The 20564-nt window shown below is 44.0% G+C and overlaps 1 protein-coding gene across 1 annotated transcript in view; it reads left to right on the forward strand.

The window, feature by feature from the left end:
- Sema6a (semaphorin 6A) overlaps nt 1-10412 on the forward strand; it is a 121528-nt gene extending 111116 nt beyond the window's left edge. Inside the window, exon 19 of the mRNA XM_027400875.2 lies at nt 7087-10412. Coding sequence (XP_027256676.1) covers nt 7087-8288 — 1202 coding nt within the window. The 3' untranslated portion in view covers nt 8289-10412. The remainder of the gene's footprint in view (nt 1-7086) is intronic.
- Nucleotides 10413-20564: the final 10152 nt, after the last annotated feature.

Raw genomic sequence — 20564 nt, forward strand, 5'->3', positions numbered from 1 at the left:
GGCATTTTCAGTCTATCCCAAACCATCTGGTTAACGTTAGGCCCTAAGACAAGAACACCGTTTCCTGCCAAGATAACCACAGAAAGCTCCCATTTCATTTTCAGTGTGGTCATCCCTAAAGGCTGGGGTGTGGCCCCGAGGAGAAATGGTCTGCAGTTGAGGCTTTGCTGCTGCTAGCTTTTTCTCTTCATAAGGATTACAGTGGGCTCTGTGTGGTTAGCCCTGGTGGTGCTGGCTCTTGGTTGGTTCATTCATTCAGCTTGCCTTGGAGGGCTCTGAGCCTGGCAGTTTGTTGCAATAAGATTTTCAAACAAGAAAAATTGGGTTGTTAGATTCTATTCACTCAAGTTGTTATGAGGATTTCAAGGAAATTGCAGGCTTGTCTTACTATAAAGCAGAATCAAGTCTATTTTTAGGGGATTCGGCTCTGGGGCTTTTCTTGGGGTTTTGCCATCGTTCTTAGTTCTCAGACCCAACACAAACCCCCTCTGGCTCAATGATGGAGGAAATGTCCATCCTCCTTTTCGCCTTTGCATATTTCTCTAAAGGACACAGAGAAGCTTTGTTGTCTTTGTGGTCACCGGGTCCTCTCTACACAGATGCCTATTAATCACTTCACTATGGAGACAGACACATCCATCATACCACCGCAGCTCCCAAATAGGCAGCTCACTGAATGGGGGTGATAGGCTAAAGTACACACTTAACCATTTCGAGTTTCCCGGCTACCTGCATCTTAGACCAGGAGAGAGGTCACTGGAAGTATTGGAGTGGGTGCAGGTTTTTAGCTTAATAAGCAGAACTGATTTTTATCTCTTTGTCTGTTTTGCTAGGTCTTATGGTATCTCCCAGGTCTCTGTGTAAATGGCAAATAATAGGTCCACTTAAAGACTGAGTGTTTTAATTTTAAAAAGAATGATGATGATAATAATACAATAGCTGTGCTTTTGATGCAAGGGTACTTGGCTCTGGTTTCTTCGTAAGCTAGTAGTTTTTCAGTAATGAATTCAATATAGAACAAAGCAAACTTGGAGTCAGCTTCTCCTGACAAGAGGGAAGAATCTTCCAAGACTACCAGGTTTTCTAAACACCTTTTTTTTTTTTTTAAGTCGTTTAAGGCCATTCAAATCCTTCTCCCAAATACTTGTAGCATCTATTTGTCTTAGTTCTCCTCCAGCTGTATTCATTCACCCCAGCATTTGTTTACAGTTGGTTTAACAGATATCTGCTGGACATCGTTTTTCCTGGGACTAAGTGATAAATTAATTTCTGTTAGATGAGACATGCTGAGGAGGATGAGCATAAAGTATGCATCTTACCAGTGATGGCTATAGGAGATAGGAGCAGAGCCCCGGATTATATATAGAAGGTAGACCTGGCCCAGCATGAGGAGTTCACTCTTCACCATCCCTGCTCAGACTCTAATCATAGAGCCACATGTGTGAGAAGGTGGGCAGTGTTCCCAGACAGAGTGGGCAAAGGTTTGTGACACTCCAGTACCAAAGGACAGTGTAACAGGGTGGATCACACTGAAGTGTAAGGGACCAGAAGGGAGTTGACACTTCCCTATTGCTGAATACAGCTGTCGCCTTTCATTTGTTCCTTTTTTTTTCCCTTTCTGTATTTCTACAGCCCTACGTGTCTTTAAGGCTCAGTTCAATTTCATCTCCTTATTAAAGCTTTTGTTCAGCCTTGGAGTAGGAATAATGTATCCTATTCTATTTCTATACTTTGGGTGGAGTTCAGAGTAAGGTCGGCCTTCTTCCTGGCTTGTGCCTCCTTCACACCTACCCCAGCCTCCCAGCACTGTGCTTTGGTGTGCTTAGGAAATGTCTGAGGAGGGCAGCCACAAAGATACTCTTATCAGGAGGATTAAAAAAAAAAAAAAAGACACCAGGTGAATCTCAGCCTAACCTGACTTAGGAGATAGTACCCTGTCCTAGGCACCAGAACTGGCCCCATGCAGATACAAGGCAGGCACAGAGGAATCATAATCGGAACTGCCTACCAAAGCCAGGGGACTGGGTTTCTGACATTTCAGAATTCACTTGCAAGGTCATCACAGGAAAATTCAGAACTGTATGGGCTCCTTTTGATATTACAATCTATAATTGTTCTTACTTTGAATGGTGTGTTGCGGGGCCTGGGGGCAGTAGCATTCATAATCTTTTCATTGCTTTGGCCTCTAAAGAGCTTCAAATTCCCTCCCCAGGGGCTCCAGGCAACCTGAAAACTATTACTTCAAAAAGGAAAAAAAATGTATAGAGACCCCACCCTTCTTAGATCTGCCAGTTTAAGGCCTGGTTTCAGAGAACTCCCTATGCCCTTGTGCTCCATGCTTCCTGCCATAGGAAGGAGGAAGTGAAGATCCATTTAGCACCTTATGACTGGTGAGAAATAGCTGGTGGTTAATGAATCAATGCAAAGCATTTTTCAGATACTGTTTTCGTTCCTAACGTCCCATTTTCATCGGACGAGAACAGAGATCCCAGGGATTGATAGAAAGCATGTCAACATCCCACAGTGGAGAAACTTAGTCTTTTTCTCCAGCCACGTGGGGACACTTGGGCAGGTGAGACCATCATATGGATATTCATTCCAGCCCCAGCCTGTGGCCCTTTGCCCTTTGCAGAGATGCATTTGTTTCAAATTAAGCAATCTCCTTGGAGCACAAGTTGTTACAAATCACTCTTTCCCCCTCATGGGCTTCTTTGGAATTATCCCAGAGCCTATTTCTTTTCATTTATAAGACAGTTTCTCCTCTTATTGTTTTGAGCAAATACCTGAGTACCTTTATAGATCTCTCTTTATTTGTCTGATGGTTGTTACTATCAAAATGGTCAAAACTGACAATTGTTTCCTTCTGAGACTTCCAAATCAAGGTTGTATAGTCAATCCAAAGGTGGATCACTAGGTTTAGAAATGTATTTTAAAATGTCCCTACAATGTACTGGAAACCCTTATGTTCCATAGTCACTTATTAAACTACATAACTCTGAGTCCTAGGGAAGGCCAGGGTGACAAGTGCAAATAGCCTGGCGACTGCTTCAAGGACCTGAGACTGGGATTATTAGTCCACAGGGTGTCTTGCTCGGTGCTGTTCAATATTTTCCAGCTTTGTTTTAATTATTTCACAGTTGAGGCCCTACAAGCTTTCCTGAAATAGAAACATTCTCTAGTGTTGCCTTGAGTTTCCTCTCATCTCTTTGGCCAGATTAGGACAGCATGCAGAGCAGGAGGGATGTGTCTGCCTACCTCCCTGGGGAGATGGATAATTGGCAGACTCAACTAGAGCTGTTGTGAATTAGCATTCTGCAGCTCTCCGACACCCACAAACCCACCACTTTGGCAGATTCTTCTGACATTTAGTGTTGACCCCACTTTATAGATGAGAAAATGGAGGTCCTGAAGTGTTAAGCCACTCCCTGAAATGTCACCAGTTTATAGATGAGAACCCAAGACTTGGGACCCTTGAGGTCTTATGTTGTGCTGCTTGAATCAGCCCCACTGGGCCTCTTCCACAGCTTTGAGTTCAAGCCTTCACCATGGCTAGATTACAAAGTTAGTTTAATCATTGTCATGAATACTCCTTTGTTGATTTTTCATAATATACACAGAAATCTTTACGTTTGGAAGACATTTCCAAAAATAAAATCCCTTTCCTAGCTTCACTATCTACTTACTATCTGATCAGTTTTCAACATGGAGCTTAGGGTTTCTGAATTTATCTAAACAGACAAGCAAAGTGCCCTACTCCATCTCCAGTCATCTAAAAGATGAAGAGATACAGAAAGCTGTTTTGGTTTTGTTTTGGGTACTATTTACACAGCAAAATGGGATTGAATAGTCACCCCATTTTCCTGAAAGGTCATATCCTACTCGACTTGCTAACAACAAGAAACCTGAACTCAAATGCCATCAGCTAAAAAAAAAAAAAAAAAAAAAAAAAAAAAAAAAAGTCTTTGCTGGTGAAAGAGTAAATGGTTTCTTTGAGTGCCAGACAGCTAAAGACCTTTGGACAGGAAGGAATTTTAGGAGTTGAAATTATGGATTAAGAAGCAATGGATAAACCTGGTAATTGCACAGAACTCCCAATGAAGCAAATCCGTTGTTCTGCCTTATTGAACTGAAGTCATGCTGTGCTAACTGTGTGGTGGGGAGGGCATGTCAACTCAGTCCCATGAGTGAACTCATTTTGAGATGACAGGCCACTTTCTCATAAAAGGACAACCTGCAGCGGGAGGGACTGACTTGGTGGTGCTTTGTATAGGAGATGTGATAGCTGACCTGTTGGTATTTTCTTAGAGGTGGAGGTGCATGGCCAAATGACACACAGCTAGATAGGATGCTCTAGTTAGAAGACAGCTTTCTGATTTCCAAGTCCTGGAACAAAGACCATTATTTCCTGGGATTATAGCCTTCTAACTTCTACTGTTTGCCCCCATGTCCATGTAGACATACACAAAGGACAAAGTCAAGGGAGTAGCTTCCTTGCATTCTTCTTACTTATCACCAAGCTTGCTGTAGTGAAAGAAAACACACTGCACCTGGTTACTGTGTCAATTGGGGGAAGATGTTAAATAGGGAGTCCTTCTGATATCTGGTCTCAACACTCAGATTTAGTGCTTGGACCTTCTAAAGCAGTGGTTCTCAACCTCTGTGTCATGTCCCCTTGGAGGCTCCAATGACCCTTTCACAAGGGTCACCTAAGACCATTTTGCATACCAGATATTTACATTAGGATCCATAACAGTAGCAAAATTACAGTTAGGAAATAACAATGAAAATAATTTATGGTAAGGGGTCACCACAACATGAGCAACTGTATTACTGGGTTGCAGCATTGGGAAGGTTGACAATCTAAAGTGAGAGCCATTTAAGCTCTAGAACACCGAAGTCCATTGTAAGCAACTTCCTCTAATAATTAAGCATTTCTTGGGAAGACAGTCTCCCATTAAATATGAGCATCTAAAGGGATTCTGAAATGACTATTGTAATGAGAACTTTCACCTACCACCTTCTATGGATGGGAGTCTTGCCATGGTTAGAACCATGGAACTCACCAGGTCAATGAGAAAAAAATGAAACCATTTTATTCACAGGTGTGCACATTTATTTGTGCAGTTATATGTAGGAAGTTAAGAATATGCTCAACAGAATTTCACATACAATCAACACTGAAGGAAAATCAGTTGCTATTTTAACACAACAATAAGAAAATGCAAATTTTAGGAAGAATTTTTTATTAGCACATTCTCTTTCAGGCGTAGGTATTAAAACATTTGAATGCAAGACACCCCATCGTCTGGGGAGCACCATACATACAATGTGTGAGTTACAACCACATATCCTTACTGGGGATTTTTCCTCCTTTTCCTCTTTGGTTTTTATCCCTTAAAAAGCCCCTGAAGATAAGTCTGGAAATATTTAAGAAGTGTCACATTGCAAAATTATTCAATAGCTTACCATCTTCCATTTGTGCTCCGTGGGGGTACCTTGATCCCTTATCACCACGGGTATTTGTTTAATCATAAAATTTTGCATCTTAAAAGGTGTTTGCTACTTCCATTTACTCAAACTGGAAGCCACAATCCTTTGTCACAGGATGGCCATTTCCCCCTGAAAGCACATGTGATGTCGGAGGGAATCCTTGGGAGAGAAGAGTGTGATCTTCCAGCGAGGTCCTCTGGGTTTCTAAACCATCACTTTAGTATAAAATCAAAATATTTTAGTCAGAAAACCCCTCATGACAGAGCTGTGTCTCTTCTAGGTCTGGGTTGTGACATTTCAAAAATAATAGCAGCAATCAGCAAAAGTTTAAGGGATGAGTGGTATGTGTTTGGGAATGGATAGAGATTTTTATTTCATTTCATTTTAATTCAATGCCACTTAAGCTTGCCAGTAAAATGCATTAAACATATTCCAGAAAGAGTTGATTTAGCAGGTGAAAAATGTGTCTCCAGAGACCAGACAAGGTACATTTTCTGTCTTGCCATCTTTCCATAATAGGAACAATGTTTACATTTCCTCATGCAGTGCCTCTAATGTATTCATGTTCTTTCACTCTCCAGAGGCAGGGATGGAAGTATTTGAGATTTTATTTTTTTAGCTACCGGCATCAAGCACTTAGGATCTGAGGGTTGTGGTGTCTGTTCACACTTGGCATTAAAAAATAAAAGCTTCAGTGTTTGCATTTGATTAGAGTCGCTCAGCTTGGTGACTGATTATCAGGATAGAAAAGGCAACTTTTTTTTTCCAGAAATGAGGCTTCTGGAAAATGGTTAATGTTGTGGAAGATAATAGACGGGGGTAGCCACTTCATTTTTATTAAATCGACGAGATCAGCTCTGCTGAAGAATCTCTTGGTGACAACAAACCCTAAAAGTAATAATGGGACCTGACACTTTACAAGCCCACAACGGCCCCTGATTTAAATATTCTTTCAGTTCTGCTGCATATTTACCTGAAATTGAGTGTGGGTTTTCCTTTTTGATGCAAAATAAATGTAAATATTGTAACCTGTGAGCTTCAGCTATTTTTCACTGTGGTGACATAAAGCCACTATCCTCTTGTCACTTCAAAAGCAAACATGCCTTTCTCCAAACAGAGCCCCTGTTGTCACAGGCAGTCATCAGAAAAGACTGAGTGGAAAGCTTGGATTGTTGTGTGATTTGTTCATTTAACATGCATAAAATTGTTGCTACTTCCTCCAGACTCAAAATAGCTCATTTATTCTAATTCTGTAGAAGGTGGAAAAGATCAAAAGAAAAAGACAGATAAATAAATTTTGAACCTGCCGTCATCCTTAGAATGAAGTTGAAAAATCGTGTACCAGAGAGAATGAAAGCCACAAAGAAGACAACAAATAAAATTAATTTACATGCGTCCCAGGGCTGGCTGGGGTGGTATGGGGGCAGGGAGGATTAATTAGTTAATGTTTGGCAAGCTGCACCCTGAAGACAAGCTATGCAGAGGTGCTGTTGTCACTTATTTCTGTTATTAATTAACAGTGTGATTGCCAAACACCAGTTAAGCCTCACAGTATGTTTTCGTGTTTCTTAATGACATGTGCGATGTCTATTACAGGAGTGATTCGGGAAAGTTACCTCAAAAGCAAGGACCAGCTCGTTCCGGTTACCCTCTTGGCCATTGCAGTCATTCTGGCTTTTGTCATGGGGGCCGCCTTCTCGGGCATCATCGTGTATTGTGTGTGCGATCACCGGCGCAAAGACGTGGCAGTAGTGCAGCGCAAAGAGAAAGAGCTCACACACTCTCGTCGGGGATCTATGAGCAGTGTCACTAAGATCAGTGGCCTCTTTGGGGACACCCAGTCCAAAGACCCAAAGCCTGAGGCCATCCTCACTCCACTCATGCACAACGGCAAGCTGGCCACGCCTAGCAACACGGCCAAAATGCTCATCAAGGCTGATCAGCATCACCTAGACCTCACCGCCCTGCCCACCCCAGAATCCACTCCGACACTGCAGCAGAAGCGGAAGCCCAACCGCGGCAGCCGCGAGTGGGAGAGGAACCAGAACCTCATCAATGCCTGCACCAAGGACATGCCCCCTATGGGCTCCCCTGTGATTCCCACGGACCTGCCCCTTCGGGCTTCCCCAAGCCACATCCCCAGCGTGGTGGTCCTGCCCATCACGCAGCAGGGCTACCAGCATGAGTACGTGGATCAGCCCAAAATGAGCGAGGTGGTGGCTCAGATGGCACTGGAGGACCAGGCTGCCACCCTGGAGTATAAGACCATCAAAGAGCACCTGAGCAGCAAGAGTCCCAACCACGGGGTGAACCTTGTGGAGAACCTGGACAGCCTGCCTCCTAAAGTTCCACAGCGTGAGGCCTCCTTGGGCCCCCCAGGAGCCTCACTGTCACAGACCGGCCTAAGCAAGCGGCTGGAAATGCATCACTCCTCCTCCTATGGGCTTGAGTATAAGAGGAGCTACCCCACGAACTCGCTCACGAGAAGCCACCAGGCCGCCACTCTCAAAAGAAACAATACTAACTCCTCCAATTCCTCCCACCTCTCCAGGAACCAGAGCTTTGGCCGGGGAGATAACCCGCCTCCCGCCCCGCAGCGGGTGGACTCTATCCAGGTGCACAGCTCGCAGCCCCCTGGCCAGGCCGTGACTGTTTCGAGGCAGCCCAGCCTCAATGCCTACAACTCACTGACGAGGTCGGGACTGAAGCGCACCCCCTCGCTAAAGCCAGACGTACCCCCCAAACCCTCCTTTGCTCCCCTTTCCACATCCATGAAGCCCAATGATGCCTGTACATAATCTCTGGGGTTGGGGCCCAGGAGTCGAAGCATCAGACGAGGTGAGGCACCCATCCAGTTCAGCAAGGTCTCCACTGCCTCAAGGATCCACCCGACCAAGATGGCCCTGGAGGAGTTGAGGATGCTGGGTCCTCCTCCCTGGGACACAGGGACACTGAAAATCAGGCCATGTGGTTTGGTGAAGGTTTAGCAACAGTCACCTCCATTCTCTTCCTTCACACTCCCCCACATCGTACAGCAGGTCGGACTCACAAAAGACTTGAGTATCATAACAAACATGAGCCAAAAGCACATTCGTACCCTGTCCCCACATTAACACACACCCACACCTAACGCTCACATGCGTGCACCACACACACACACACACACACACACACACACACAGATGAACAACCACCACAACATTTTGTCCCTGACTGCACCTGCACGGGACATTACCAAACTGGGCTAAGCTTTCGGAACTTTAAAACACAATACATTTTTCAAAAAAAAAAGAAAAAAAATGAAAATTAAAAAAAAAAAAGAATTCATTGATAATTCTAACTCAGACTTTAACAATGGCAGAAGTTTACTATGCGCAGATACTGTGAAATGCCCATCAGTGTTACAGCTTTGTTATAGCAGGTAAATGCCATGTTGGGCAACGATGTCATAGATTTCTGCTCCTCTTCGCTTTTAATGAATAACGTGACCGTTAACGCAAGTAATTCTTATTTATTGTTCACCCTTTTCTTTTTCCTTAAGGAAAAGACTCTTCCAAATGCCACCGTATGAACAGTTCTGCAGAAGCCCATGGAAAGCTAAACTATTTAACGTGAAATCCATTAACTGGAATAATTGAGTTTCTTTATTTTTACAATAAATTCACTAAGTAAATAAGTTGGAGCTGGAATTCTGAGCTTTGTTTTTGGACTCTCGGGTCAGTAGCTAAAGGACCTCAGTGCTAAGAGGGGAGTATTTATTTAAATCTCCCAGTTAATTTGTCAGTTCAGTCTCTGGTCAAGAGAAAAAGAGTTTAAAACTCTTTCCAGATCCTAACTACCAACTAGGAGAGAAACATTAGGATGGCACCTATGCCCCATTGCCAAAAACATGGCTTTGTCTGAGGCTCCCACTGTCATGAAGGCACCAGCTTGTGAAGCCCCCCGCCCGCATCCCATTTCACCTTGCATGTGAGACAGCAAACAAAAATCTACAAACTGTGTGAACTAATTAATACGCTGGCTGCTACCTTGCATAAATTAATGATTTGATCACACGGGTGTTTCGTGGGGTTACATCTGTGAATAGCCTGTTTTCCACATGTAAATTTGTGCCTTACACGCTGAGTTGTATACACTTGTAAACTGTCGTTATGATCAACTTTTTTTTTTCCTACTTGAAATAAATGCAGATATTTATTTAAACCCCACCCTTCACTCAGCCCTCTGGAAGATTGGAGTCAAGCAGATGGAAAAAGAATGCAGTAGTGATGGTTGTAATGCCGAAGGCTGGGTGACATCCTTTAGTTCACAATGCCTTCAGTTGTGCCAGCTCCAACCACGCTTGGCTGTGCTACAAGCATGGACCCCCAGTGCCGTGGGTGGCAAATCCCCTTTCCCAGAGCTCTCTGCTCCCCTATATTCCCAGATCATTTCAATATGGTGACATCCTCCTGAGCCAGCAGAGGAGGGACTGAAGTCCCAGCCGTCATTTCTGCTGTGTCCACTGACTTGAGAACTTGCTGTGGAGGTTGGGGAGGCAAATGGGAGGAGTCTCCAAGCGTGCCTTCAGCACACCCATGCAATGCACAGAGAAAACAAGGAAATAGACGGGGCAGGCTGGTCCCTGCTGTGATTTATGGGTACCCCAAAATACAAGGCAAACCACAATGGATGCTGCAAAACCCATCTTCTGGGGCAAAGGTTCTTTTGTTTTGTTTTGTTTTAAATTCCTTTATCTGTTTGTTGTTTGTAGAGGGTTGGGAGGGGGTAGTGTGTGTGTGTGTGGTTTTGTTTTGTTCTTTTCTCCCCTTGTTTTTCTTTTGCTAAAGCACACAGAAGGAACCTTTGTTTACTCCATCATAAACAAAAGAATTGTCTGCAAACTGTAAACCATGAACATTGTTTTCATATAAACAGTTTATTCGGTGGTCTCTTGGTCTCTTTCTTTTTCCAGTTTGGTCTGGATTTAGTGTGTCTTAAAAATAAAAAAAATAAAAATAAAAGAACTTTCAGGAAAAAAAAAAGATTAACAAGGACAAATTTGAATTGGGTAGTTACTATGTTGTATCTGCAATCAGAGCAGTCCCCCAGAGCCCCAGAGCCCCAGAGCCCCAGTGTACAGCTGAGGACAGGTGCACAACCCTTTGTCCCAAGAGTCCCTTTGCAGATCAGTGAGGCTGTTGCTTGGGGTACATAAAATGTCATTCAGCTTTATTTTGCCTTTTAGTGAAGTCATTGTTGGTGGCCTGTAACCCTTGTAGAAACCACGAATACTTTCCAGAAACAGATATTCTTTTCCCCTTCTTTGCAAATACAAAAACTAAAAAGGTAATGGGTGTCAGTCACCCTGTGGACCTTCTCACCGGTGTTAGATTCCCAACAGTATTGCCCCAACCTTGTGTCCATGTTAATGGGCTTCATTGCCTCAGCTGTGTTAAGGAGACCTGTATCAAAACCCGCATCCCTTTTTCCCACAACCCATTACTTTTGGGATTAACCCTGCAGTACCACGTGTATTGAGCTGGTCTTCAGCATTTAAGTGTCCCTCTCACTTTCTGCCCTCATCCTGTGTTGGGGTGTCATCCACAAACCTGAGCAGGCCTTTGCCTGGCTAGAAGCTGTAAATGCAGCAAACTCGGACTCACATTGGTTGTAACATTGTAAAAATGTTGTGATGTCACCAATTTTCCTTCTGTCTCCACACACCCTAACATCTGATTCACAGTTTAATCTATGTTGTGAAAAGAAGAAAAAAAAAAAGAATGAAAAAAGGGGGAAGAAAGAATAATCAAGGAAAGGGCTCTTTATTACTTATGAGTAATAAAACCAGACTGTTCTACGTTATCTTTTGTGTGCTGAATGCTTTTATGTCTCCAATTTTTATTTTTTTAGCCACTCTCCTGCCCCCTGCCCTTTTAGGATATGATTCTCTTTCTTCCACCTCTATCTGCTTTCTACAGTATAAATAACCATGTAGTTAAGCATATTTGTTTGCAGTATCCTCACTCTGCTCCCTCCACTCAACTTATTGATGTGTTTTCTTTGCCTGCACCCAGCCTGGAGCAGGATTTTAGCAGAAGCCTCTGTAATTAAAAGGCAGAGTACTCGTTGACTCTATTCATTTCATGTCCTTTCTTTTTATGGGCTTGTTCATCATCAAACATTTATGGTAGACTTGATAGAGATCAAGGCTAGGATTTTAGTATGAAGGGTCCACTAAAAATAGATCCTTGCACAGATGTGACTTCAGCATTCTTACATATGGATAAGGTGGAGGGCACTGGATTTTGCTCCCCGTTAGCATTTCTGTCTTGTAACTGGGAAGGTGGCTGGAGTCACATTGGGATGAAGAGCTTCCTCCCCAACCCCAGCTCCACCCCCAGCCCCAGGATAGTGTTATGAAATGCCTATATCAGTTTTTCCCCTCTGGAGACATTTTAAAAACAATTATTTAAACAAGTCCTTGGCAATGGTGTTTTACTTGTGACCTTTGGTAGTAAAAACATGTTCTAAGCCAGTTTGAGTGTGAGAAGCTTCAGGATTGGCCTCAGTTCACGTCTAGAGTGATCTCTTTGTCTGGCCCAGTCATCTTTCCATAAATCGTTTCTAAGTGTGTTTGCTTTTTTTCTTAATGCACATTTGTATTGGTATATAGTCATTATATCTAGTGAATGGGTATCACAATGGGTTTCTCTTATAGGCATACCATGTAATTGGTCATATTCACTAGCAGTGCTTTTTGAAGTACATCCATAGTACCATCTAGTTGGGCACAGAGTTGACTGTTTTTGTCCCCTCATTTGCACAGAGGGATTAGCATAGCTCCAAAGGTAAGGACCAAGTACTGAACAAGTTCCCCAGAAGGAGGGCACAAGGCCACCTTTGAGCTGACCATTAAAGGAAGCGCTCCCTGGTCATCTAGCTCAGAAAATGGCTAGCTTATGCAAAGGCAGCTTGTCATTTTTGGGAAAGGAAAGGTTTGGCTTGCCTTGAGCAGGGCCTGTGAGATCCTGTGAGGGCAAGGCTGAGGACGGACTAGAAGACCTGACTCCTATTTGCTAGGATTTTAACTGCTCAGCACCAGAGTCTACCCCTGCCATCCCACCCCTGCCCTGTCCCTGCTTGGAAAATGTGCAGTAACATGCCTACATGCTCTTAAAAAGCCACCTAGAAGCAATGCAGCAAATAGCTGGTCCCCAGGCATAGGTGCAAGCAATTGGAAACGTGCCAAGTTATATACCCCATTGATGGGGGCAACTTAAGGGGAAAGCCCACATCCAGCCCCATGTGTAGAAAATGAAAGCCACTCTGAGATTGTCCTTCCAAGGCCAGACAACAGCTTCCTTCTTACATGATTGGCAAGGTGGCCCTGCCCAGTTGTCCCCAAGTGTTCTCTCATAGGACTGAAAGGATGGCCCACAGCTGGTCCATTTAAAAAAATAATCATGGGGGAAGATGGGACTAAGGGAAGGATTGGCTTGTGATCCCAAGCTGACAGAGAACAGCTGAGCAGAACTCATTTCCATCGCCTCAGTGCGACATTTGATAGAAAGTCCCAATGCCCTCTCTCCATGGCATCTCAACCTCAGTCCTTCTTCACAGGCCCCGCACTTCCCCAGCTAAGCATACTGGAAACCTTTATCTCTGCCAAGGCAAGGGTGGGCCGGAGCTCTAGGTGTGAGGTAAGCCGTCATTCCAGGGCAACCTTATATTTATCTGGTGCCATCGGCCACAGTCAGCCTGTGCTGGTGTTGGGAGGATGCAACAGAGGCTAAACAGGTGTAGCAAGTATTTTAGCTGGAGCCCCAGGGATGCCCCCACTTAGATGGGAAAAAACACCTCAGACAACCCAGATTTTTAATTGCTGTGTTTGCTTGCTTGGGTGCTTGTTAACGAGACTGGAGGTTTCTGCAGGCTGTCTTTAAACTGTTGTGCCTAAGGAGTGACTGTCCTCATACAGATACCAGGCTAGGTGTTTCATGGGTCCAGAGTGGACATTCTGGACCTGACTTCTTTTCTTAAGTTGCACATCAGGTAAACTCAGCCTTGCAATTTGGCAGAAGCCAACCATGATGTCCCAGAACCCCAATGCCTGGGTTTTGCTGCCCAAACAAAGGCTCTTTCAAAACAAAGTCATTCAGCAAGGGAAAGTGTCAGAAAGGCAGCTCTGATTTCAGACACTGGTCCATTTGGCTGGAGGGGAAGGGACAGGGGGAATTTAAAAGAAGCCCATAGAAATGAAGTAATGTGATTAAGAACATAATCCTTTCCCTGGCTCAGCCCTGTGACAGCTGGGTGTTTGGACCAGTAACCCTGAGAAACCCCATCTCACGCTTGTCTTAAAACCAGGTGGTGACGTGTCTCTCCTACAGAAGCGGGATGGAAGGGCTCACATTTATTGATCGGGACTACCAGACAGATGGGGATCTTCAATATTCCATTTAGAGTATTGTATATCCCCTGAGATGGGGGAGGTTGACCTCAATGGAGGGTTAGGGCTGAATTGATGTGCATTAAATGTGGCTGGGCAGAAAAATGTGCAGATGTTCTGGTAGTAATGGAAATGAAATTTGAGCAAATCAAGGGAGGCAGCTGATTTGCACGGGGTTTCCCAACCCCCTCAGAAAACATCCGCGCGCGCGCGCACACACACACACACACACACACACACTATGCTGTGGCTTTTTTCTTGGACCCATACTGTCACAGAGGTCAGAACTGCAGAAACAGTGTCTTCTTTCAGAATCACTGTCTCCTCTTTTCTTGGCAAATGTGGGGTCAACCTAAGCACTTCTAGGGGGAGTTGTGATGAACTACAAATTCAGAAATGTGAACCAAGGAGGTTTCTGGGGGAGCTGTATGCAGGTCCCTTTACAGCCAGTGACACTGGCTGAGGTGGCTAGCTGCATCTTCATTCTTCCTAATGACATTCAGGAGGAAGACTCCAGAGATTCATTAGCATCGTCCCCAAGGCAAGTCCTTCATCCTGCTAGGCCCGCCCACTGTAATAATGGTCCAAATATGGGAAGATTCCCTACTACAGGAGAAAGTAGGGAACCATGAAATCAGAAGCAGTTCCCATTGGTAGTGTCCAGCAACAATAAAAACAGATGAAGGTGGCCTTGAGCACAATTCCAGAAACCAGGAAACCAACTACCAGGACACTTGGGCCAGGGCTCCTAGGTTCCTTCTGATAAGGACAATAATGACAACTCATATCACTTCTTGGGTGTCATGACAACTTTCTGAGCATGTGTAAAGGATGTGAGAAACAACAAAATGTTGTTCCCACTCTTTAATGTGGACACCGAATGTTGTGCATAGCTAGTGTCCTGTCAGTGAAAAAGTATGAATTTTAAAAGAAGGACTACTTTTTTTAAAAATAAAAGTGTAATGGTCCTCTCACCCAGAAGAGGTCTTTGTTCCCAATTACTGAAAAGCATAATATTACACATGTTTAAATACTGTAATTTGCAAGCATCCTCTTGTCCATTCTATCCCTTGATCTTCATCTTAGCCTAGTGTGATGGACAGCAGGCACATGGTCATCCCCATTTTTCAGAGATTGGAATTCAGGGAGGGGCCTCTTAGAACAGCACTTAGCATGGAAATGTAGTCATGGTTCACAAACCTGTGTGTTGACATTGTCCCTGCAGCTCTCTCAGGGGACACCTCAGCCTACACAATTACCCAGCTTTACTGAAAGGGAAGAGACTCCTGTGTTTCCCAAGAGAGATGATCACAACAAAGAAATCCCCCAAATAAGGGCTCAGTGCACATGTTCTATTTTAGGGCCATTGTGCTCTAATATTTTTTCCATAATTAAAGAACACAACTCTTCCTTCCCGTGTCTGCCGAGTCCCGGGGCCAGTCATGTTACTAAGAACTCTCAACAAAGCCGGGAAAGAAGGAGCCAGAGCCAAGCTGGTGGCTGTCCTTCTAAGGATGGACCCTGCCACTTTGCACAGGGTGATAGCCTGCCTCCAAGAAAAGAAAAAGATAAAAGATAGCTTTGGTAGCTTGTCCCTCCTAGCACAAAAGAAAGGCTCGGCAACTTACAAGAACCCAGGGGGCATGAGGAGCAGACAACAAACAAACAAACAACCATCCTACCTATACCTGGCAGCTTGGGGAGTTTTTCCAGCCTTCTTCCTACAAAGGACAGAGGTAATTAGAAAAAGAAAGGTGTGGAAGGAATGTCCACTGCTGTCTCTCCAGTCCAACAGTATGATGACATGAATAGTTAATTTGCTTACATGCCTAGAATGATGTTTCAAGACACAGACGACAACATCTGTCCTATACCTCACATTGTCGTCGTCATCATCTTCACCTATGCCCCAAGTCCTGTTCTGTAACAGCCACAGACTGGACCTCCTGGAGTAAATAAGCTAAAACAACACGCTGCATGGGAGACAATGGTCCTCCCTGCTGTCTCCAGGTGGTGTGGCTGGACAGTTACCAGGCTAGACCTGTCCACAGCACTCTGAAGAAACCCACCTCCTCCAGTCATGGGCAGATGACCTAAGATCCTGCTGACAGGGATAAAAGTGGACATTCTTGGGTCCCACTGTTTTCTTTATTCTGATTGCTCGGTGTTTTGTTTGCTTGCTTGTTGGACAATTAAAGATCTGTTTCCAATCTCTGTAGGCTTTTCCTACACAGATGTGCTTTGTGGTAAATAAGGAGGCTTGGTCGTGATCAACTACTGTAACTCAGGCATAAAACATGTATGTAATCCCACCTGCACTGTGGTGCTGTTTACTTAATTATGCACTCATTATGGGTAACAACTTTGGAAGCAATTAACTTTCCCCTATCCAAAGGGTCAGAGTCAATAGCCAGTTAACTTTGAAAAAGAGGTGATATATTTCAGGGTGGATTGCCATTGCTGAATGCTTGCCTGCCTCCTCCTTTCCTGGAGACTCGCGCGCGCTCGAGTGTGTGTGTGTGTGTGTGTGTGTGTGTGTGTGTGTGTGTGTGTGTGTGTGTTGAAGGTTGGTGTAGGTGTCAGCTGATTTAAATTCTTATTGGTGTTTAATTTTACCTAAGAACCAAAGATTTATTCTCCTCTGTTTCCAGGGTGAAGAGAAAGCCTGTGATCACATTTCTTGCTTCAGGAAAAAAGATAATGTGTTAGACGTATATGTATGAATAGAAACAGGTATATAGTCATATTTCCTCTGACTATGTAATTTATACAGTGTAAGTCAGTAGGGAAGGGCTGTAATTGCAGCCAAAGTAAGTGAGGTGAAAATTACTAGGTGCCGGAGCATCTGCATCTCATTTTAATTAGGTGACTATAATAGCAAGATCAAAAACTTTTCCTTGTCATTCAATCTGTTGGGCTTTCTAATAGAGAAGCCAAAGGGATCATTTTGTCCTCAAGAAAGAGTTACCCAAAAACAATTCTCTCTCCTTACCCGGCAAGAGCAACAGATGGATACCAGGACACAGCTCAGCGTGTCTGTGTGTGTGTGTGTGTGTGTGTGTGTGTGTGTGTGTGTGTGTGTGTGTGTTTATCTGTGTGTTTATCTGTGTGTTTATGTGTGTGTGCCGGTGGGGGGTGGGGGGGGGGTGGGTACTGTGGGAAAGAAATACTTCAAGCCCCACCCTGAGAGGCTCCTAAGAACATACTTAATTTAGTAGCTTGGCACTTTCACTTCACAGGGCAAGGCAGCTGAGAAGAGAGCTGTCCCTGCTCTCTGTAGGTCACCTTTTGGGACAGTAGTTCAAATTTCTGGACTGTTCGTTTCCGAACCTGAAAACTAGATTTGATGATGTCTCCCTGTCCACCCTCCAGCAGGGTGCAGAAGTAAAATCAGGCAAATGTTTAAAGAGTACTTGAAAAACTCAAAACCCCGCCCCATATCCCTTTTCCTAATGAAAATCTCTCTCTCTCTCTCTCTCTCTCTCTCTCTCTCTCTCTCTCTCTCTCTCTCTCTCCTTTCCTTCCTCCCTTCCTCCCTCCCTCCCTCTCTCCTCTTATTCTTTCTATTTCTTATCTAAAACAAAAAGCAACCAACGGTACCTGGCTAAGCAAGCCATGCTACCCTGCTTAGAGAGCTAAAGAGTTCTGTTTCTGTTTCATTGTTGTGGCATTCTAGCCATGTGATGATGTCCACATGGTGGCCTGGGGGCAGGAAATCCTGAAGTGCAGCTCTCCTAGTCCATTCCCAAATGGATAGTCTACACAAACCTGACTCCTCTGCCACCTAGGGCTCTACTGTACCTCTTAGGAACAACTGCAGCCTCTGAGTAAGATGCTCAGGCCTGGAAGATGGGGCTGGAAGTCCCTCCAGGGAATCATCTGTAAATTCACCTACTGCCTTTGGTCCAGGAATCTTCTATCCTGTGCCCCAGGTCAGGATGCCTGGTAACCTTGGCTTGCCAATCCATTTTGGTGGCTCCCACTTTAAACTGACTATGCTCACAGCTCTGTATCCTAAAGGCACCTTCAATGTTACTCTGCCCAGAACTCAAGTGCTTCATTTTCTACTGCAAAATGGTCTTGATAGAAGTGTGATCCCCTCCATCCCAAATCTGTCTCTATTTCATATCCCAAGAGTTCATGACTTTCCTTGCAGGGGAAAAACTCTAAAGCATTATACAAAAATATTAGTCATTATTATGTCATGGTATTGAAAGGTCTAATTCAATACTTTCACTTTTGAGAAGAATAAATGCAGACATGAATGTTTGCTCAACTATGCCCTGCTTCTTTGAAACAGATGTGGGGAGACAGACAGGTGACCCAAATTATTGTCTCATTGAATGAGGCCATGCTATACTAAAGAATGCTAACTTCTGATGAAAATAATTCCAGAACAGAGGCTAGAGGAAAAAAAGCTGGATAGAAATATATTTCACTCTCATATAATAGCTCTACAGCATGTGGTCCAAGGTCAGTGGGACAGCTTTTCAGTCAATATGTGGCTCCCATACCCCATCTCAAGTTCTTCCAAATTCTGACAATTTCATAAAATTTCTGACAATTTCAATAAAGTTCTGACAAATTCTCAGCCAGTGCAAATAGGAAAAGATCCAACTCAGTCATTGTAAGGATTGATCTCATGGATGGCTTGGATCTCTTTGTTCATAGCTCACAGGAAGGGGTATATATTAGTCAAGATCTACCTTGGGTTTTTGAAATCTCAAAGCCTACCCCCAGTGACACACTTCCTCCAACAAGGCAACACCTCCTAATCCTTCTAAGTAGTGTCACTCCCTGATAACTAAGTACTGAAACACACCAGTCTACGGGGCCATTCTTTTTATTATTATTATTATTTTTATTTCTTATGTATGCAGTGTTCTGCTTGCATGAATGCCAGGCCAGTAGAGGGCACCAGATCTCATTGCAGATGGTTGTGAGCCACCATATGTTTGCTGGGAATTGAACTCAGGACCTCTGGAAGAGTAAGCAGTGCTCTTAACTTCTGAGCCATCTCTCCAGCCCCTATGGGGCCATTCTTATTCAAACCACTACATTCCACTCCCTGACCCCCATACCAAATCAAAGTTCAAAATGCATTCAGTCCAACTTCAAAAGTCCTCACCACCTCTATCACAGTCTCAACACTGTTTAGAAGTCCAAAGTTCAAAGTCTCTTCTGAGACTGAAGGCTATCCTAACTGTAATCCCTATAAAATCAAAATAGAGAAACAGACCACATACTTCCTACATGCAGTGGCACAAAACATACATTACCATTTCAAAAGGGAGCATAGTGAGGAAACACCAGACCAAAGTAAGACTAAAAACCAGTTGGGCAAACTCCAAATTCTGCATGTCCATGTCTGATGTCAAACACTCTTCGGATCTCCAACTGCTATCAGCTTTGTTGGCTATAACATACTTCTGTCTCTTGGGATGGCTCCACTCCCTGTTAGCAGCTCTCCTCAACAGGTATCCCACAACTCTGGCATCTACAACATCTTGGGATCTCCAACACAACCCAGGCTTCAGCTTCAAAGCTTCAATGGTCTCTCTTGGGACTTCATGCAGGGACACCCCTGACACATGCCTGGCCTTGGCAGCTTTCATTAGCTGTAGAGGTAATTCTGATGCCAGAACCAGGTGGCTAAAGCTGCCATGTTCTTTTGCTTTCTGGAACTTGGCTCCTTCACTCAAATACATTTCACCAGCTTTCTGTTTCTGATGGTTTCTTTCACTGCTTAAGCTTGTCTTTAATTCCTTTTCACAAGTCAGAAGCTCAGCTGTGCAGGGTCTTGCCATGTGAACAGCACTCCTTTTATCCCACTTAGCATCAGTCTTTTCTTCAAACTTTTCATCTCGTTGAGTGCTAGACTTAGCTCCATTATACTTGCTGGTTCTCCTTTTCTCCTCAGACTGAACATGTTATATTTTTCCTTACTCAGCTTGCTCCTTTTCAAAATAGACATGTAAGAGTGGCCACTAATAAGCATATAACAGAGTCTTGAAATCTCCTCTGCCAAAGCCATTAATGCAAATCTCTTCAATTTAGCCTCAGGAAGATATGTTGGACAAGGGCAGAAAGCATCCACATTCTTTGTCAAAGTATCAGTATCATAAGAATGGTCTCTAGGCCACTTACTAATATCCTTCTCCTCTGAAACCCCTTGATCCAAGCTGTCGTAGTCTGCATTGTCCTCAGCACCACTGTCTTCCATTCACCTACTAGTATGGCCCATTAAGCCCTGAGTAAAACACTCAACTCCTTTCCTAATCCAAAGTCCCAAAGTCCACACTCTGCAAACAAGCAACATGGTCAGACCTGTCACTGTACCCTGATCCCTGGTACCAACTTCTGTATTAGTCAATGGTCTATTGTCATGAGGAGACACCATGACCAAGGTAATGCTTATAAAGGAAAGCATTTAATTGTGGCATGCTTGCAGTTTCAATGGCTTAGTCCATTTTCATCATGTCAAAGAGCATGGAGGCATTCAGGTAGACATGATAATAGAGAAGTGGCCTGAGAGTTCAATATCCATATCTTCAGGCAACAGGAAGAATGAGCACCACTGGGCCTGGCTTGTACTCTTGAAACCTCAAAGCCCCACCTCTTGTGACATACTTCCTCAAACAAG

Source organism: Cricetulus griseus, chromosome 2, assembly GCF_003668045.3.
Source record: "Cricetulus griseus strain 17A/GY chromosome 2, alternate assembly CriGri-PICRH-1.0, whole genome shotgun sequence".
Lineage (NCBI taxonomy): Eukaryota > Metazoa > Chordata > Mammalia > Rodentia > Cricetidae > Cricetulus > Cricetulus griseus.